Here is a 17,884-nt window from a genome sequence, read left to right as displayed (position 1 = left end):
TAAATCACCAATAAAGGAGACAGATATGTTAATAATTCTACTACCCATCAGATCAAACTTTAAAATTATGAATAAAATTACTACATTAACCTGGTAAAAGGATTTTTTAAAACTTTATTTTTCTTTAAAGTTCCCTAATGCTATTTTAAGGTAACTTTATCCATACATCTGCAGTGATGACAATATACGCATAGCAAAGAAACTTTGTATGCTAAAAAATGGATTCCCAAAATAAGCAGCACTGATTGTTGTGCTTTTCTACAGTGTGCCAGAGTAAGTTACACACTATTTGTGCTCTGGTTTTAATACAGTAAATAAATTGGTCTAACTGATCCCTCATACAACAAAGCTAAACTACTATAGGGTGGATGGTAGACTCAAAGGGCTTTGTGAATGTGAAATTTAATGTTCATCTGATAGCATTTGAACAAACTGAATATTTATATTTGTCATGGAAAGTATTTGCCTTTATTCAGAAAGATACAATACATGTCATTTCAGCTGCTCTGAGAAATATAAAGTCACCTTCCACAGTGGCAAGCAACTATTTTGTCTTTACTCTGCACCTGATCATTGCTATCTGGGGGGAGGAAGAATTTATACCTAAGTTCCAGGGAGGTACCTTTGCTGTTAAAGTCCTTCATTAGCATTCCACAAGGTTTCTTTTATGGGTTATTTAGATATAGGCGTATACACAATGTACATGTTTGCTGTTGCATTATAACAGGATATAGATAAGTGAAAACAATGTAACGCAGTTAGACAGGCAGAACTGCAGGGTCTCAATTCGTAGATAAGACAATGTTGTAGGGAGGAGGGGTTTAGATTTATTAAGAACTGGGGAAACTTTTGGGAAAGGGGGAGCCTATACAGGAAGAATAGGCTCCACCTAAACCAACATGGAACCAGATTGCTGGCTCTTAAAATTAAAAAGATCATTCAGCAGTTTTTAAACTAAGGGCTGGGGGAAAGCCGACAGGTATGGAGGAGCACATGGTTTGGACAGAGACGTCCCTTAGCAGAGGAGCTATTAACGGAGATTCTCTATGTCCTGTTAAGGAGAAAAGGATGGAAGATGATAAAATACAGATAGGATCTGATGAGAAACAGTCCCATTCAATTACATCATGTAATAGCAGACAGCTAAAGTGACAAGTTTTTAAAGTGCTTAAATACCAATGATAGGAGTCTAAATAATAAGATGACTGACCTAGAGTGCCTCATGTTAAATGAGTTTATTGATATAATTGGCATCACAGATATTTGGTGGAATGAGGATAATCAATGGGACACAGTAATACCAGGGTACAAAATATCAGAAGGACAGAACAGTTCATGCTGGTGGGGGATTGGAACTATATGTGAAAAAGCATAGAATCAAATGAAATAAAAATCTTAGATGAACCACACTGTACCATAGAATCTCTATGGATAGTAATTCCATGCTCTAACAACAATATAGCAGTAGGGATATATTACCGATCACCTGACCCAGATGGTGATAGTGACTATGAAATGCTCAGGGAGATTAGAGAGGCTATTAAAATAAAAAACCTCAATAATGGGGAATTTCAACTCACCCCATATTGACTGGGTGCATGCATCTCAGGATGAGATGCAGAGAAAATTTGACACCTTAAAAGACTTTCTTGGAGCAGTTGGTCCTGGAACCCACAAGAGAAGAGGCAATTCTTGATTTAGTCCTAAGTGGAGCACAGGATCTGGTCCAAGAGGTGAATATAGCTGGATGGCTTGGTAATAATGACCATAATATAACTAAATTTAACATCCCTGTGGTGGGGAAAACGCTGCAGCAGCCCAACACTTAGCATTTAATTTCAGAAAAGGGGACTACACAAAAATTAGGAAGTTAGTTAAGCAGAAATTCAAAAGATACAATGCCAAAAGTGAAATCCCTGCAAGCTGCATGGAAACTTTTTAAAGACACCACAACAGATGCTCAACTTAAATGTATACCCCAAATTAAAAAAGTCAGAGAACCAAAAAGGTGCCACCATAGCTAAACAAAGTAAAAGTAGTAGTGAGAGGCAAAAAGGCACCCTTTTAAAAAGTGGAAGTTAAATTCGAGTGAGGAAAATAGAAAGGACCATAAATTCAAATATAATTAGGAAGACCAAAAAGGATTTGAAGAAGAATAGCCAAAGACTCAAAAAGTAATAGCAAAAAAAATTAAGTACATCAGAAGCAGGAAGCCTACTAAACAACCAGTGGGGCCACTGGATGATCAAAATGCTAAAGGAGCACTCAAGAATGATAAGGTCATTGCGAAGAAACTAAATTAATTCTTTGTATGGGTCTTCATGGCTGAGGATGTGAGGGAGATTCCCAAACCTGAGCTGTTCTTTTTAGGTGACAAATCTGACGAACTGTCCCAGATTGAGGTATTAGAGGTTTTGGAACAAATTGATAAACTAAACAGTAATGACCATATGGTATTTACCCAAGAGTTCTGAAGGAACTGAAATGTGAAATTTCAGAACTAACTGTAGTCTGTAACCTATCATTTAAATCAGCTTCTATGCCAAATGACTGGAGGATAGCTAATGTGACACCAATTTTTTAAAAGGGCTCCAGAGGTTATCCCAGCAATTACAGGCCAGTAAGCCTGACTTCAGTACCAGGCAAAACTGGACCAACCAGTTGCTGAGCTCTGTGCCTTTATCCTGACACACAACTATTTCAAATTTGATGACAATATATATCTCCAGATCAGTGGCACCGCTATGGGTACCCGCATGGCCCCACAATATGCCAATATTTTTATGGCCGACCTGGAACAACGCTTCCTCAGCTCCCGTCCACTCATGCCCCTTCTCTACCTACGCTACATTGATGACATCTTCATCATCTGGACCCATGGGAAGGAGACTCTGGAAAAATTCCACCACGATTTCAACAGCTTCCACCCCACCATCAACCTCAGCCTGGACCAATCTACATGGGAGGTCCAATTCCTAGACACCACGGTGCAAATAAGTGATGGTCACATTATCACTCTATACCGAAAACCTACCGACCGCTATGCCTACCTTCATGCCTCCAGCTTCCATCCCGGGCACACCACAAGATCCATTGTCTACAGCCAAGCACTGAGATACAACCGCATCTGCTCTAACCCCTCAGACAGAGACCAACACCTACAAAATCTCCACCAAGCATTCTCAAAACTACAGTACCCGCACGAGGAAATAAGGAAACAGATCAACAGAGCCAGACGTGTACCCAGAAGCCTCCTACTGCAAGACAAACCCAAGAAAGAAACCAACAGGACTCCACTGGCCATCACATACAGTCCCCAGCTAAAACCCCTCCAACGCATCATCAGGGATCTACAACCATCCTGGACAATGATCCCACACTTTCACAGGCCTTGGGTGGCAGGCCAGTCCTTGCCCACAGACAACCTGCCAACATGAAGCAAATTCTCACCAGTAACTGCACACCGCACCATAGTAACTCTAGCTCAGGAACCAATCCATGCAACAAACCTCGATGCCAACTCTGCCCACATATCTACACCAGCGACACCATCACAGGACCTAACCAGATCAGCCACACCATCACCGGTTCATTCACCTGCACGTCCACCAATGTAATATACGCCATCATATGCCAGCAATGCCCCTCTGCTATGTACATCGGCCAAACTGGACAGTCTCTACGGAAAAGGATAAATGGACACAAATCAGATATTAGGAATGGCAATATACAAAAACCTGTAGGAGAACACTTCAACCTCCCTGGCCACACAATAGCAGATCTTAAGGTGGCCATCCTGCAGCAAAAAAACTTCAGGACCAGACTTCAAAGAGAAACTGCTGAGCTTCAGTTCATCTGCAAATTTGACACCATCAGCTCAGGATTAAACAAAGACTGTGAATGGCTTGCCAACTACAGAACCACTTTCTCCTCCCTTGGTTTTCACATCTCAACTGCTAGAACAGGGCCTCATCCTCCCTGATTGAACTAATCTCGTTATCTCTAGCTTGCTTGTATGTATATATACCTGCCCCTGGAAATTTCCACTACTTGCATCCGATGAAGTGGGTATTCACCCACGAAAGCTCATGCTGCAAAATGTCTGTTAGTCTATAAGGTGCCACAGGATTCTTTGCTGCTTATGCAGTCAAATGAACTCAAGACAGGGTAATTTTTGTCTTATTTTTCTATCACCTGTTGGCAAATAGCTCTGTGAAGCTCGAAAGCTTGTCTCTTCCACCAACAGAAGTTGATCAAATAAATATTATCTCACACCCCTTATCTCGCTCAGATCTAGGGACCAACATGACTACAATAACACTGCAGACAGAAGCCAATGGCAGTTAAGGATACTCAGCACCTGGCACAATACAGCCTGAAGGCATTGTTTAGGAGCCAGAAGAGAGTGAATAAGTCCCAATTCCTCCAACACTCATTACTTTCATAAAGTGGTGTAAGTGTACAGTGAGTTTTACAACAAATGAAGTTAAATCTAAAAGCACAAGTCCTGCATGGAGGTCTTAAAATCTAACACAAGAAAGAATAAAACAAACAGGATAGAAACATTAAACTCAACACAGAAGTTTTATACCTTGTAAGATTTTGTGGAACAGTTGGATTTCTGAAGGTTTTGTGGAGAAGCAGGGGGCACGGAAACAGTAACTGACAGGCAGGTGGGGGAGTACTGCAGAAGGTGCATGAAATTATGAATAAATGAAGGAGTGACAAAGCATTAATGATACTGATTCCCATACCTGGAAAATAATGTAAATACCATATAAAGTATTAACTCTTGAAGCAGCACAGAAAATCATCAGATTTTGTAATTATAATAATGGCCATTTTACCCCCAGATATCAAAATATAAAGCCTCAACACCTGCAGGGAAGTATTCCTATTTTATAGATGGAATAGACTCAGAGAGGTTAAAACACTGATCATACAAACACACACATGCTTAACTTCAAGTAACTGAACAGTCCTGACTTCAAGGGGACTCTTCACATGCTTAAATGTGGGCATGTACATAAGCGTTTGTGGGATCGGGCACTTAACTGATTTGCCCAAGGTCACAGCAACAAGTCAGTGATGGACTCAAGAGTCCTGACATCCAGATCTTTGCTCTAACATGTCCCCTAGAACATATGAAAATATAATTATCACATATGGAAAAAGAGACAAAAATCAGTCAGGAACCGACATGCTAGGTCTAATGTTTTTTGGCCCTCTTCACAGAACTGTTCTGAAGCCTGATCGATTGCTTTATCTGGTGATGTGTTCTGGACAGACTTCATTTTGAATTAGACTGATTTATGTGCACTAAGGAATAGGTACAGCATTACAATATTTAAAAATAAACATGTTTTCCTGACTTCTCTCACAATTTAGATTATCCAAAACCAGATTCCTAAGACTTTATAATAAATGTAACTGCAGGCATTTTAGTGCTCACATTTCTCAGAGTACCCATTGCATCCCATTTTAAGATTCAAACATGCTAGGATATCTTCTCATGGCTATCTTGGAATTGTTCAGGTTGTTTCCTGAAGTTAGAGAGAATTTATTTGCAGATACAACAGAGGAATATATTCTTGGAACCATGACTTTCTAGGTTACAACCTGAAGCTGTCGTTAACAGTTTTCCAAAGTACAGAACTGTTACATGCCATAACACTTCCGCAAATCATTTTGGGGCTTAATTAATTTATAATTAAATTAGAGGGCAGTACCAACAGGCACTCATTGCCCTTTCTCTTCCTCTTCTTAGCACCTACTAAATGCAAAAAAAATAAAACAAAACATAGTAGAAATGCTGGAAACAATTAGTGTAGTAGCACTGGAAAAGTAATTATTCCTAAAACAAACACTTTGTTTAAAAAGTTAATCTATTGCTTTGCAGATAGGAAAACAGATAGGCTTTGGGGATTTGCTTTTATTGGTAAATCTCAGTAAATATCAATCATTTTCACCATACACACAAACCAACCACAGAATATTTCCATTTCTGATTCATAAATTTTGGTTATCAAAGTAAGAAAAAAACATATTGAACTTATTAAGAGTTTGATTTAAGGATAATTTACTTTGTATATTTTGACATGACATTGACAATATATGTTTTAATGGTTATGAAGTTTTAATTTTTTGAATCTCAATAAGTCCTGTCATTAAACAATGATTGTGGGGAACCACCCCATTACAAGGGCACTGGAACAATTTGTACAGTGGCAGTACCAAGAGCCATTTACTCAAACTATTAACCCTGTACATGATATAAACCACTTCAAGACATGGGGTGTGGGAGCACCCCTAGTTCCAGCACCTATGCTCCATAATTTCCTGCAACTGTGAAAATGGATAAAAAAATTTAGAAAAATGCTTAAAAATAATCAACGTTATTTGTCACAATTATAAAAAAATCGAATTCTGCCAGGCCTACAAGCCGCGTACAGAGCTATGAAAAGATGCAGCGTGTGACTCGGAGCCGCCACCTGCAGAAGGGAGGAAGGAATTGACAGGCGTCTGCCCTCGTCCTGCTCCTGCCCAGAGCTCCGGGTCCAGGGACCCCGCCCCCGGGCCGGCAAGGACGGGACCATGCGGGGCCTGTGAATCACGTGCCGCGCAGCTACTGCGGACCCCGTTCAGACCCGCCAGCTGCACGCCCCGGAGCAGAGGTGACGCCTACCCTAGGCACGAGCCTGTCAGGGGCGTGTCCCTCGCGGCGGGGGGCTCCGTCTGGGCGCCTCTCAGCGCTTTGCGCACAGCGCCTGAGGGTGCAGCTGCTGCCACGAGCCCACGTTCCTTTTACCGCGTGCGGAGCCTGAGCTCGGGGGAACTCGCGCCCGCGCCCCAGGACCGAGCTCCGTCTGCGCTGGGGAGGGGCGCGCTGAACCCCTCCCCGTAACCCTGGCGACGAGGCTGCGTTTCTCCGAGGGACACGCGCCACAGGGTTGAGAGGAGCAAGCCCTTTTAAAATGGGGCGGGGCGGGGCACACTCCTGGCCCCGCCCCCACAGAGAGGCCGTTTCGGGTTTTCCTCCCCTCTGGCTCTCGCCGCAGGGAATTCTGGGAGTTGTAGTTTATTCGCTCTTCCGGCACAGGCCTGCCTACAGAGCTGCGCGCCGGAGGCTTGCACTCCCGCTCCCACAATGCACAGCGCGCCCACCGAAGGTCGTATGATGAGGCGTCACTTCCGTAAACACGCTAGGCGACCGGTGAAAGGGGAAGCTGCGCAGGTAGGGCCTGGGCGGACCGCGGGGGCGGGGGTCGTGGTCTGGGCCCCTGAGTGGGAGTGGCGGGGGCTGGCCCCGGAAGCCTGCGCCGGGCAGGCGGTGCCGCGGAACAGGAGCAGCCGCTGGGGTCGGTGCCGTGTAGCCATGTAATGCACAACACGGCCCGCGCCGCCCCGGCGCAGCTCTCGGGGCTGGATCAGTGTTTAGAGAGGGGGGCGCTGCGCGCCATTGAACCAAACTGTAAACCCGTCTGTGATGGAAACACTGCGGGGGGGTCAGTAGCACCCGTAGTCCCGTCACCTATGAACAGGGCGGCCAGGTGTCTGGTTTTCGACTGGAACACCCGGTTGAAAAGGGACCTTGGCGGCTCCGGCGAGCACCACCGACCGGGCCGTTAAAAGTCCGGCCAGTGGTGCTGTGGAGCTAAGGCGAACTAGTCCCTACTTGTCCTGGCTGCGCACCTGCACCCTGTAAGCAGCCAGCAGGGCCAGCTCCTGGGGAAGGGGGAGACACGGGGCTCTGCGTCCTGCCCTGAGCACGTCCATTGGCCAAGAGCCTGTGGGTGAGAGCAGCGTGTGGAGCTGAGCCGCCTGTCGCACCTGCACCTAAGAGCTGGACCTACTGCTGGCAGTTTCCGGGATGCGCACAGCATGGTCTGTGGAGCCAAGACAGGCAGGAAGCCTGCCTTAGCCCCCCCGCTGTGCCGCTGACTGGGTGCTGCCGGTTCAACCCGAGCCCCAGCCTTGAGCCCCCCCAAACCCAGAGCACCCTTCTGTGCCCCAAACCCCTCCTCCTCAGCCTGCACCCCCAGATGGAGCCTGCACCCCCCTGCACCCTAGTTCTCTGCCCCAGCCCAAAGCCCCCTCCCACACCCTGAACCCCTCATCCCTGACCCTATCCCGGAGCCCTTATCTGCACCCCATGCTCTGCCTCAAACCCATAGTCCCCTCCCATGCTCCAAATCCCTCAGCCCCACCCCCCCAGCTGCACTCCAAGCCAGAGCCCCAGCCTAGAGCCCCCTCCTGCATCCCAACCCCCTGCCCCAGACTAGAGCCCCGTCCTGCACCCTTAATCCCAGCCTGGAGCCCCCTCCCACACCCTTAACCCCGGCCCCACCCCAGAGCCCACACCCCCAGGTGGAGCCCTCACCCCCTCCCACACCCCAATCTCCTGCCCCAGCCTAGAGAAAGTGAGTGAGAGTTGGAGAGAGCGAGCCACAAAGGGAAGGGGAATGTAGTGAGCGGGGGGCAGAGCCTTGTAGAAGGGGCAGGGCAGGGCGCATGGCCTTGGGGAAGGGGCAGGGGTAGGGTGTTCAGTTTTGTGGGATTCAAAAGTTGGCAACCCTACCTATGAATCTGACTTGTGGCTTTTGAGTTTGGGGTTGGGTAAATGGTATCACACCAGACATAGCACAAGACGAGCCTCAACCAACATCCATGGGCAGTGTCAGAATGTACAACTCACCCTGTGAACACAATCACACCAGAACAGTCTGTGCCAGGGTTTCTCAAACAGGGGTCGCTGCTTGTGTAGGGAAAGTCCCTGGCGGGCCGGGCTGGTGTGTTTACCTGCCCCGTCCTCAGGTCTGGCCAATCGCGGCTCACACTGGCCATGGTTCGCCGCTCCAGGCCAATGGGGGCTGCAGGAAGCGGTGCGGGCCAAGGGACTTACTGACCGCCGTTTCCAGCAGTTCCCATTGGTCCAGAGCAGCGATCTGCAGCCAGTGGGAGCCGCGATCAGCCGGACCTGCTCCGGGCCAATGGGAGCTGCTGGAAGCGGCGGCCAGTAAGTCCCTTGGCCCGCGCGGCTTCCAGCAGCTCCCATTGGCTCGGAGCAGCGATCTGCAGCCAGTGGGAGCCGCGATCAGCTGGACCTGTGGGCGGAGCAGGTAAACACACCGGCCCGGCCCGCCAGGGCTTTCCCTACACAAGCGGTGACCCCTGTTTGAGAAACCCTGGTCTGTGCCCTGCAGAACTGCTGGCCCTGCTCTCATGCCTTTTGAAGCCAATGTTTCTATGATGGTTGGGCACATAGTATGAACTCACAGGGACACCCCTATGCAATCAGGCTGTTAAGATTTTTCTTGTGTCCAAAGTTTCTGCTTCATCCCCAATTCCTTTAATTTTTATTAATCAATTTATAGTAATTATAAATAGTGAAAGAAAACAGCAGGCTTGGGTCAGTGTATTATGGTGTGTTACCCCTGAAGAGAGAGTTTCAGCTAGGCTGGTCCCTTCTAAATAAAGGCTGGCCATGAGAAGGAAAGAATGAATAACAGAAACCCCAAGTTTCGCTGTAAAATGAAGGAGGAGTAGAGAAGTTTGAATGGCAAAGGGGACTGGCTTTTTCCGCTTCTGTTTTTCTCCATTGACAATAGGGCAGCTGTAGATGGACTATGAAGTAATGCCGTTTGTTATACTGGTTTTTATTTTACTGCTACATTTAATATTAGCTTGCTTTTATATAATGCTCATGCTGCTACTTCTGTGCAGAAAGTAGAACTGGAAAGCATCTGGAGTGTGGCACTTGGGGTACATCTTCACTACCTGCCATATTGGCGGGTAACAATCGATTTTTCGGAGTTCGATATATCGCGTCTCATCTAGACGCGATATATCGAACTCCGAACGCGCTCCCGTCGACTCCGGAACTCCACCGCCGCAAACGGCGGTGGCAGAGTCGACGGGGGAGCCGCGGACGTCGATCCCGCGCCGTGAGGACGGGTAAGTAATTTGAACTAAGGTACTTCGACTTCAGCTATTCGCGTAGCTGAAGTTGCGTACCTTAGATCGAAACCCCGCCCCCCAGTGTAGACCAGGCCTTGAACAGGCTTATTACTTTGTTCAGTTTTCTTACTCTGCTCCCATGTGCTTTCAGTGTGAGCTTTTTTGACTGCTGAAGGACTACTTTGAGGAAGTGACAGAATTAACTAATAAAGATTGAAGAGCAGCTGTAGGGGCACTGGCTCCACCTAGTCATTAATTCCAGGAAATGCCATATAGCAAGCTCATTATTGCTGTTATAAAATACATAGTGATGTCTTTTTTTTAAATATTTGGGTACATATAGGTTATTTCTAGAATATTAATGCATTGTACAATACTACAATTCAGTCATCTCTGATTATTCTACTTAGACTATAATTGAGTAAGAGTGGCTGAAAGGGTGATTTCTAGTAGACAATAGTCATGTAACAGAAAATAAGTATAGTAGAATAGTTTAGTTACTAGTGGGGCTCCAGCTGACTTGGAAGTTCTAGATTTGTGATCTTGATTTTTCTGCTACTCTTACAGGCTTTGCAAATCAAGATGTATCTTTTTGGGTAAAGCAGTTGCTGCTGATCTGTGACTAGACTCTTACACAATACGCCTGAGCATCACTACAGCTCTTTATAATAAATAACTCATTTGCCCCTCTCAATGGATATTTAACTATTTTATTCCTTCCATAAGATAAGAAATTAGTCTGAGTGCAATAGTTAACCAGCGGAAATGGAAGAAAGGAAAATCAAGAGGAGGAGCCCCAAATCATCCAGTAGTCACCCAACTCAGGTTGCTAATGCCAAGAAAAATTCTGTGCCGGTCAGTAGAAGTACAGCATTTTCAAATCCTGCACCACAAGCAAATTCACAAAGACCGAAGTTAAAAAGGTAAATTCCTAATATTCTACAAATCATTGAGGGTGGGAAAAGGAGAGACAGTTGGGATTATTGGCCTAAAAGTACACCGCTACCTTGATATAACGCCACCCGATATAACACGAATTTGGATATAACGTGGTAAAGCAGTGCTCCGGGGTGGGATGGGGTGGGGCTGCGCATGCCGGTGGATTAAAACAAGTTCAATATAACACGGTTTCACTATAACACGGTAAGATTTTTTGGCTCCCAAGGACAGTGTTATATCGAGGTAGAGGTGTGTTAGCTGGAGGTTAAACAGTGAACTAATGCATGTAGGCAGAGGTGGGTAGAGAATAGGGTTGAGAACAAAATTCTTAAGCAATCTTTGTAGTAATTAACTTTATCAGTGCTGCACTGAGATCTAGTGTGGAGGTGCCAATATCAGCAGAATGGCAGAGCTTGCTGAATCTGCCCCTCAGAAGTACAGTAGATTGCATTTCTCCATTGCATTTCAGGAAAAATGTTTTCCCTAGAAATATTATGTTATCCAACATGCAAGGTGTACTACTCTAGACATCTACAGTACCTGCAGCTGACGTGAGAATGGACTATAATTTATCATTGTGTGCAACTCAGTAATGTTTTAAAATACACAACAGGATTATTCCTCATATGGCAAGATATAGGGGAAATATAATCACTTTGATATTTTTGTTGTTGTTTAATTTGACCTAAACTTATTTTTATATATGAATAATTTCTGTGGATGGCCAAGCTATTAGCCTGACTTGACAAGGGGTGGTCATATGGAAATGTATTGCAGTTTCTAAACTATAGTAGTAGTTGCAGGTTATATTCAGCCAACAAAACTGTATTTACATCAGGATAAGCTACTCATGGAATAGTTGACTAAAAAGATTGAATTCACTTGAGTTTTCTCCACACTTGTATGAGCGTGCATTGTATGCAGAGTATTTAAGAATGTGTCTGCTTGGCTAACTTCCATGCAGTTTTATGGAAGAAAAATAAAACTAGTGACAAGTTATAAAATCTTAGCTAATGTGAATGTATACATTAGAAATATCTGTTACTGCTTTAATATCTGTTCAGTGAATGTGGTTGCCTTGTTATTTACTTCCCCACCCAGGGCCCTAATTTGATGCCAAGTAGAGTTCCAGGAGTCTGCTTCCTATCAAAGTATTGGGAAATCAGAAGGGTTTTCTTAATACTTTTAAAAGGAAAACGTGTGGATTATCCTGTGCTTTCTAATGGTAATAAGAAAGCAGATTCTTGGAGTCCTGCTTTGTATTATCAGATTGTCAAGATAGTGGCTTCACAATATGATCACTTTATATTTAGGTAAAATTTGTGATCCACACTTTGTAATTTGATGGTGCAGTTAAGTATGTACATTCACTACAGTTGTCTTTTTAAGGCTGATTTCTAGGATAGTCCTTCATTGCACTTCTTCAGCAGGAGCAAGGAGAGGAAGGTAGTCTTGTCTGTAAAATTAGATGTCTTTCATTTCCTCAGAGGAATAAAAGAAAAAGCCAAACCTCCAGGAGGGGAAGGAAAAGGGGCGCAGGCAGCTCCAATACAGCACTCTTTTCTCACAGATGTATCAGACGTTCAAGAGATGGAGAGGGGACTTCTGAGCCTTCTAAATGATTTCCACTCTGGCAAACTTCAAGCATTCGGTAAATATGTGGGTTTTCTTTACCCAGCTGTTGCTTTTATATAAGACAGCAGTTTTTTGCAAACAGATGGGCTGTTTACATAGAGATTGTCAGTCTGTATTAGACAAGAGGTTAGTCTATACTTGGTCATGATTATTTTATTGGCCATTTGAGATAGCAACCCTTTGAATCATAGGGTTATCTTTGGGTCTATGCTGTGGCAAGAAGGCCCTTTCATAGTGCCTATGTGCTAAGAGAGTGTATTCCAATTATCATGGGACACACAAATCAGTTTCTTGGCTTGTAGGTTTAAAATATCAAGTTTAAAAATACTTTGCGTATGTTAAATATTAGCGGAAATGTAACCAAGAAATAAAATGCCTTTATGAAATGAAGTAGTAAATTCCAAAGTAGGAAACCAATTCAAACTGTATACCTGCTAATATTTAATTAAAATTAAAAAGTTTAAAATTTTGTCTTATGCTGGGGAACTGAATTCTGTTTTTGCCAAATTTACATCTTGCCAGAAATAGAGTTTCTATGTAGAACTTCACCTGTAACTGTTGTTTAAAGTATGATGCTATATTACTTGGTCAAGAAGTGATAGGAAAAGGGGTTAGTATTGGGTAGCTTTTAGAATCCTAGCGTAGGTTAGGCCTATTTCCTCTTTTTGGGTGAATTTTTGTACTATAAATTGATTACCGCTGCAAATTCTTGCCTATAGTCAAAATGCTGTTGCTTCATGAACTATTGACTGAGGGTCCATGAAGATGATTTTTACCTTTAGAACCTAGGCATATCATGTGACATCTCCACTCAATTCTGCAATGGAGTTTTTCCAGAACCTATGCCTCATACATGGCATCAAAGTGTTCAGTGCTCTTGTTAGGACCTAAGCCCCTGGCTCTCATGAAGTGTGGTCATTAACTTTAATATGAGCAGGATTGAGTCTAATGCAATTGAAGATATGTGCTTTCATACATGCAGCCCATCTTACTCTTCTCTTTGACCTTGAAGTGGAATCATAATATTGTGTACAACAGGTGTAAGTTTCTAGGTCTCTGCATGGGGTTACAGGGCTCTTCTGCTTAGTCATTCCTGCTGCCAGGTGCTTCAACCTTGCAGAGAAGTGTGGTGGTACTTTTGTAAAATACATACATTAGTTCAGGGGTATCCAATTAGCTATAATCTGGTTAAATAGGAGGGGGTTGAGCATGTCTGAGAGACAGAGGTTATGAGGTGCTAGAGGAGAAACCCCAGGAACAGCCAAGTTTAGTGAAAAAGTTTAGTCTGATGACACTTTAAGTGAAAAATAAGGCCAGGTCTAGAGATGGGGCAGAGGTGGATTAGATCCAGCATGCAGATCTTCCATTCAGAACAGGGTGAGAACACTGCACCTGTTAAAAAACTTAGTTTCTTGCTATTGAAATGATTGATATCACAAATTCAGCATGACCCAAATACAGGATCAAATGCAAGGACAGCTCTTATTTAAAAGTTATGTAATAAACATGGAAAAATAAAACTGAGTCCTGGGGAAGGTAAATGGATTTGTTTCTGATATTTGACCACATTTTTCCCTCTACTACAAAAATCCATCTATGATATACATGCAGTAGCTTAGACTTTGCTCCTTACCCCATTGTCAGACTCTTACATAACAGCTTTACAATCTGCTTTGTTCAGGAAATGAGTGTTCCATAGAACAGATGGAACATGTGCGGGGGATGCAGGAGAAGCTAGCTCGCTTGAATTTGGAACTCTATGGGGAGTTGGAAGAACTTCCTGAAGATAAAAGAAAAGTTGCCAGTGACTCCAATTTGGATAGGCTGCTATCAGATGTAAGTATAGTCAAGACAGACCGTCTTCCACTGAAGTTGCTTCACAGAACTAGATCTGGTTCAAGAACAGGATCCAGCAGTGGTATTCTTTCTATACAACTTGAAGACCTTAGGGTCTCAGGAATTTAGGTTTAAATGCGTTGAGGAAAAATGTGACTCTAATGACCTAGGATATTTCCCATATTTGCTCAGGATTCTACTTCCTCAGCATTAATTTTGAGGAAATACAAGTGCCTTGTCCATCCCTCTTATTCAGACTACTCCTTGTGGCGCCTCTACCAGTTTGTGCAGTTTAGAGCAGCCTTTAAGGTCCTGCAAACTGTTTCAGAGCTTAGGCTGATGTAGAACTAGCCTGAGCATCAGGGAGCTGAACCATCTTCCCTGTGTTCTTTCTGTACTCTGCCACATCTAGCAGAGACTAGACAGAGAGAATTATCTGGACCTATGTATTCTAAATGTATCAATCTTTTTTTTTTCCTCTGGTGCCTTCTTTGATAAACAGGAAAACTGTTAAATATCCAAAAAGTCTAATTTCTCAAAACTTCCTAGTGTAGAGCTACACTTGCTTTTAAACTTACAGTATTACCATGAAGGGTTTGTTTAATTTTTTTGCAACAGACCCTAAATTTGTGTTAGTACCATTTATAATTGTATTATTGACATGTTTACTTGATTAATTATAACTACAGTGTTTTTTCTCATACTTTGTTCATTTATATTGCAGCTGGAAGAACTGAATTCTTCTATGTATCCTTTTTATTAAATGTCATTTTTGGTGAACATTTTTGCAATAAAAAGTTGATCAGAACCAAAATTATACTATTAAATTTCCAGAAAATACATTTCACAGGTGTTCTGTAGCTCAGGAGAGTTCAATGGATTTTAACTGTGCTCCTTTTTGAAGCTCAGGGCTGTAGTATGTCATGTTTTCAGATCCCTCTAGCTTACAGATGGCTTTCCTGTAACACTCAAACGGTAGGTTGCTGTAGATCTAAACAAAGCTTTGTGAATAGGCTATTTCTTTAAAGATTTCTTCATTAACTGTTTCTGTTTACACTTTGAAAGAAAAAGGTACATCAGACACAGATATCTAAAATTGTCATAGCTTAAATATAAAATTTTAGGCTGGACATGTTGAGAAAAAAGAATGTTTAGCCAGTTGAGTGCAGACCTTGATATAAACTACCCACTTTGGCTAGGAACTCTGGAGCAACCACGCATAAGAATATGCCTCCTAAAGTGTTCAGGAGTGGAGTTCTGTCCTGCTGATACTAGAGCAAAAAAATTCTAATATTCTTCAGTTTTCCACAACACTTTTTTGGGCTCCTGTCGAAGGAGGAAACTTGCACACAAACTTAGAACATGGATCACTGAAATATGCAAAATACAGAACTGCAGCATTACCGTTAAATGCCTAAGCATTAACAGCTGCCAATAACCAGCTAAATAACTCACATTTATATTAATGTATACATTACCTTAAGTTGTCATTTCCATTCTTGTAAGCCTCCTAACCATTGCAGAAGGATGGTCCAGTGGTTAGGGCATCAGCCTGGGGCTTGAGACACACAGTTTAATTCCCTGCTCTGATACCTACTTCCTGTGTGAAAGTCACTTAATCTCTCTGTGCCTCACTTCCCTGTCTGTAAAATGGGGATGATAGTGTTCCCCTGCCTTGCGGGGGTGTTGTGATCATAAATGTATCCAAAAGTATAAGGTGCTCAGATACAACAGTAACAAGGACCATACAAGTCAGAGGTGGGCAAACTACGGCCCGTGGGCCACATCCGGCCCACAGGACCCTCCTGCCCAGCCCCTGAGCTCCTGTCCCAGGAGGCTATCCCCAAGCCCCTCTCGTGCTGTCCCCCCCTCCAGGTGGCGCCGTTGCAGAGCCGCGGCCTGACCCAGTGCTCTGGGCAGTGCAGCTGTAATGCCACCAGCCACCGGTGCTCTGTGCTGCGCGGTAAGGGGACAGGGAGGTTGGATAGAGGGCAGAGGAGTTCAGGTGGCATGGTGGGGGGGGGGTGGATAGGGTTCGGGGTGGTCAGAGGGTGGGGAACGGGGGTTGGATGGGGCAGGGGTCCCAGGGGGCAATCAGGAATGAGAGGGAGGTTGGATGGGGCAGCAGGGGGCAGTCACGGGTGGCGGGTCCGGGGATGGTCAGGGGACAGGGAGAAGGGGGTGGTGGATGGGGCAGGAGTACCGTGGGGGCTGACAGGCAATGGAGGGGGTTGATGGAGTCCTGGGGGAGGCCGTCAGGGGACGGGGGGTTTGATGGGGCAGGAGTCCCGGGGGAGCCGTCAGGGAGTGAGAAGCAGGGGGGTGGGGTCGGCTAGGAGGTGGGGACCAGGCCATGCCTGGCTGTTTGGGGAGACACAGCCTCCCCTAACTGGCCCGCCATACAATTTTGGAAACCCGATGTGGCCCTCAGGCCAAAAAGTTTGCCCGTCCCTGATATAAGTAGATGAGAGAGAGAACTTTCCAAAATGTTTCATCAAGCCAGAGGCCAAGTGTGAAATATTTCAGTCCCAAAGGTGTATGTTTTGGAATTTGAGTAGGATTTATTGGAAACTGTTGTGCAACCTTACTGGTATTACGTGAAATCAGCCCCTGCTATAACTCATTTACTATGTTACAGCAGTTACAGAAATTCATGGCATAACTGTTCCTGCCCTCGCCAGAAAAAGTGGTTCTAAAATGTCTGTGCTTCATTGGGCTCTAATTATATAAGTAACTGATCTGAGTTAGCATCTTTTAATATAAGGATAGTATTTTAATGAGGATTTCAAATGTCCTCAAATTAGTAGTGAATGGTCTGTATTCTAAGAGACTTATTTAATACATTTTCTTATGTAAATGCACAGGACCAGGGATGTGCCCTTCTAGATACCTGCGCGCCTCCATTCTTTCAATCTTCCATTTAAGATTTAATACTCTCTAAATTTAAACTTATTTTTTTAGGCAAGGAAAATATTAAATATGTATTTCATTTTTACTATTTGCACTTTATTGAAAAACTTTGGATCAGGCTATTTTGTAATTGCAATAAAACAGAAGAGGATTAATTTATTTTTAAATTGGTGACAATGTGGTTAGCACTAAGATGACTTGTGATACTGTTTTTTCCCTCTGGCATGTAAACTTTGACCTTGTGTATAATTGCATTCAGTGTGTATTGATATTCCAGCATGTCAGGCCATGTGTAATATTTTGTTCTTTTATGTCATCTCAAATCTATCATACTTTACAAACATTAAATACCAGTATAATACAGATATTCATAAGGTAAATTATCTCGTGTTATCATATGAAAACTTAATTTCTTAACTCTTTGTTCCAGACAAAAACTTCATTTAGCAGATGTACAAGATATCCCAAATACCTCCACCAGTTAAGTGTAGATTTTTTTGATTTAGAAATCTCTCCAGAAGTCATGTCTTTATTTTTCCAATGGAATCTAGATTCTTACTCATTTTCCACAACAGAAAATTAAAGTGCAAATACAAGTGATTATTTT

General features: G+C 43.7%; 1 protein-coding gene across 2 annotated transcripts; it reads left to right on the top strand.

Moving 5' to 3' along the window:
• Positions 1-7,102: 7,102 nt before the first annotated feature.
• Positions 7,103-17,877, top strand: CCDC28A (coiled-coil domain containing 28A). 2 transcript variants are annotated; one of them, XM_039530910.1, is made up of 6 exons: positions 7,103-7,234; positions 10,684-10,880; positions 12,384-12,547; positions 14,213-14,367; positions 15,092-15,114; positions 17,708-17,877. In XM_039530910.1, the coding sequence occupies exons 2-6, from the start codon at positions 10,723-10,725 to the stop codon at positions 17,760-17,762; spliced, it is 555 nt and encodes a 184-aa protein (XP_039386844.1). In that variant the 5' UTR covers positions 7,103-7,234; positions 10,684-10,722; the 3' UTR covers positions 17,763-17,877. The 2 variants fall into 2 exon arrangements, with proteins under 2 accessions (XP_039386844.1, XP_039386845.1); XM_039530911.1 differs by lacking the exon at positions 7,103-7,234 and adding an exon at positions 7,250-7,358.
• The last annotated feature ends 7 nt before the right edge of the window (positions 17,878-17,884 follow it).

This window comes from Mauremys reevesii, linkage group 3, assembly GCF_016161935.1.
Source record: "Mauremys reevesii isolate NIE-2019 linkage group 3, ASM1616193v1, whole genome shotgun sequence".
NCBI classification, from domain to species: domain Eukaryota; kingdom Metazoa; phylum Chordata; order Testudines; family Geoemydidae; genus Mauremys; species Mauremys reevesii.
This window is presented reverse-complemented; position numbering and strand designations above follow the sequence as displayed.

Coding starts and splice junctions, on each gene's coding strand:
- CCDC28A (XM_039530910.1), top strand. CDS start 10,723: ATGGAAGAAAGGAAAATCAAGAGGAGGAGCCCCAAATCATCCAGTAGT. Junction 10,881..12,383: donor CAAAGACCGAAGTTAAAAAG/GTAAATTCCTAA, acceptor TCATTTCCTCAG/AGGAATAAAAGAAAAAGCCA. Junction 15,115..17,707: donor GAAGAACTGAATTCTTCTAT/GTATCCTTTTTA, acceptor TCTTTGTTCCAG/ACAAAAACTTCATTTAGCAG.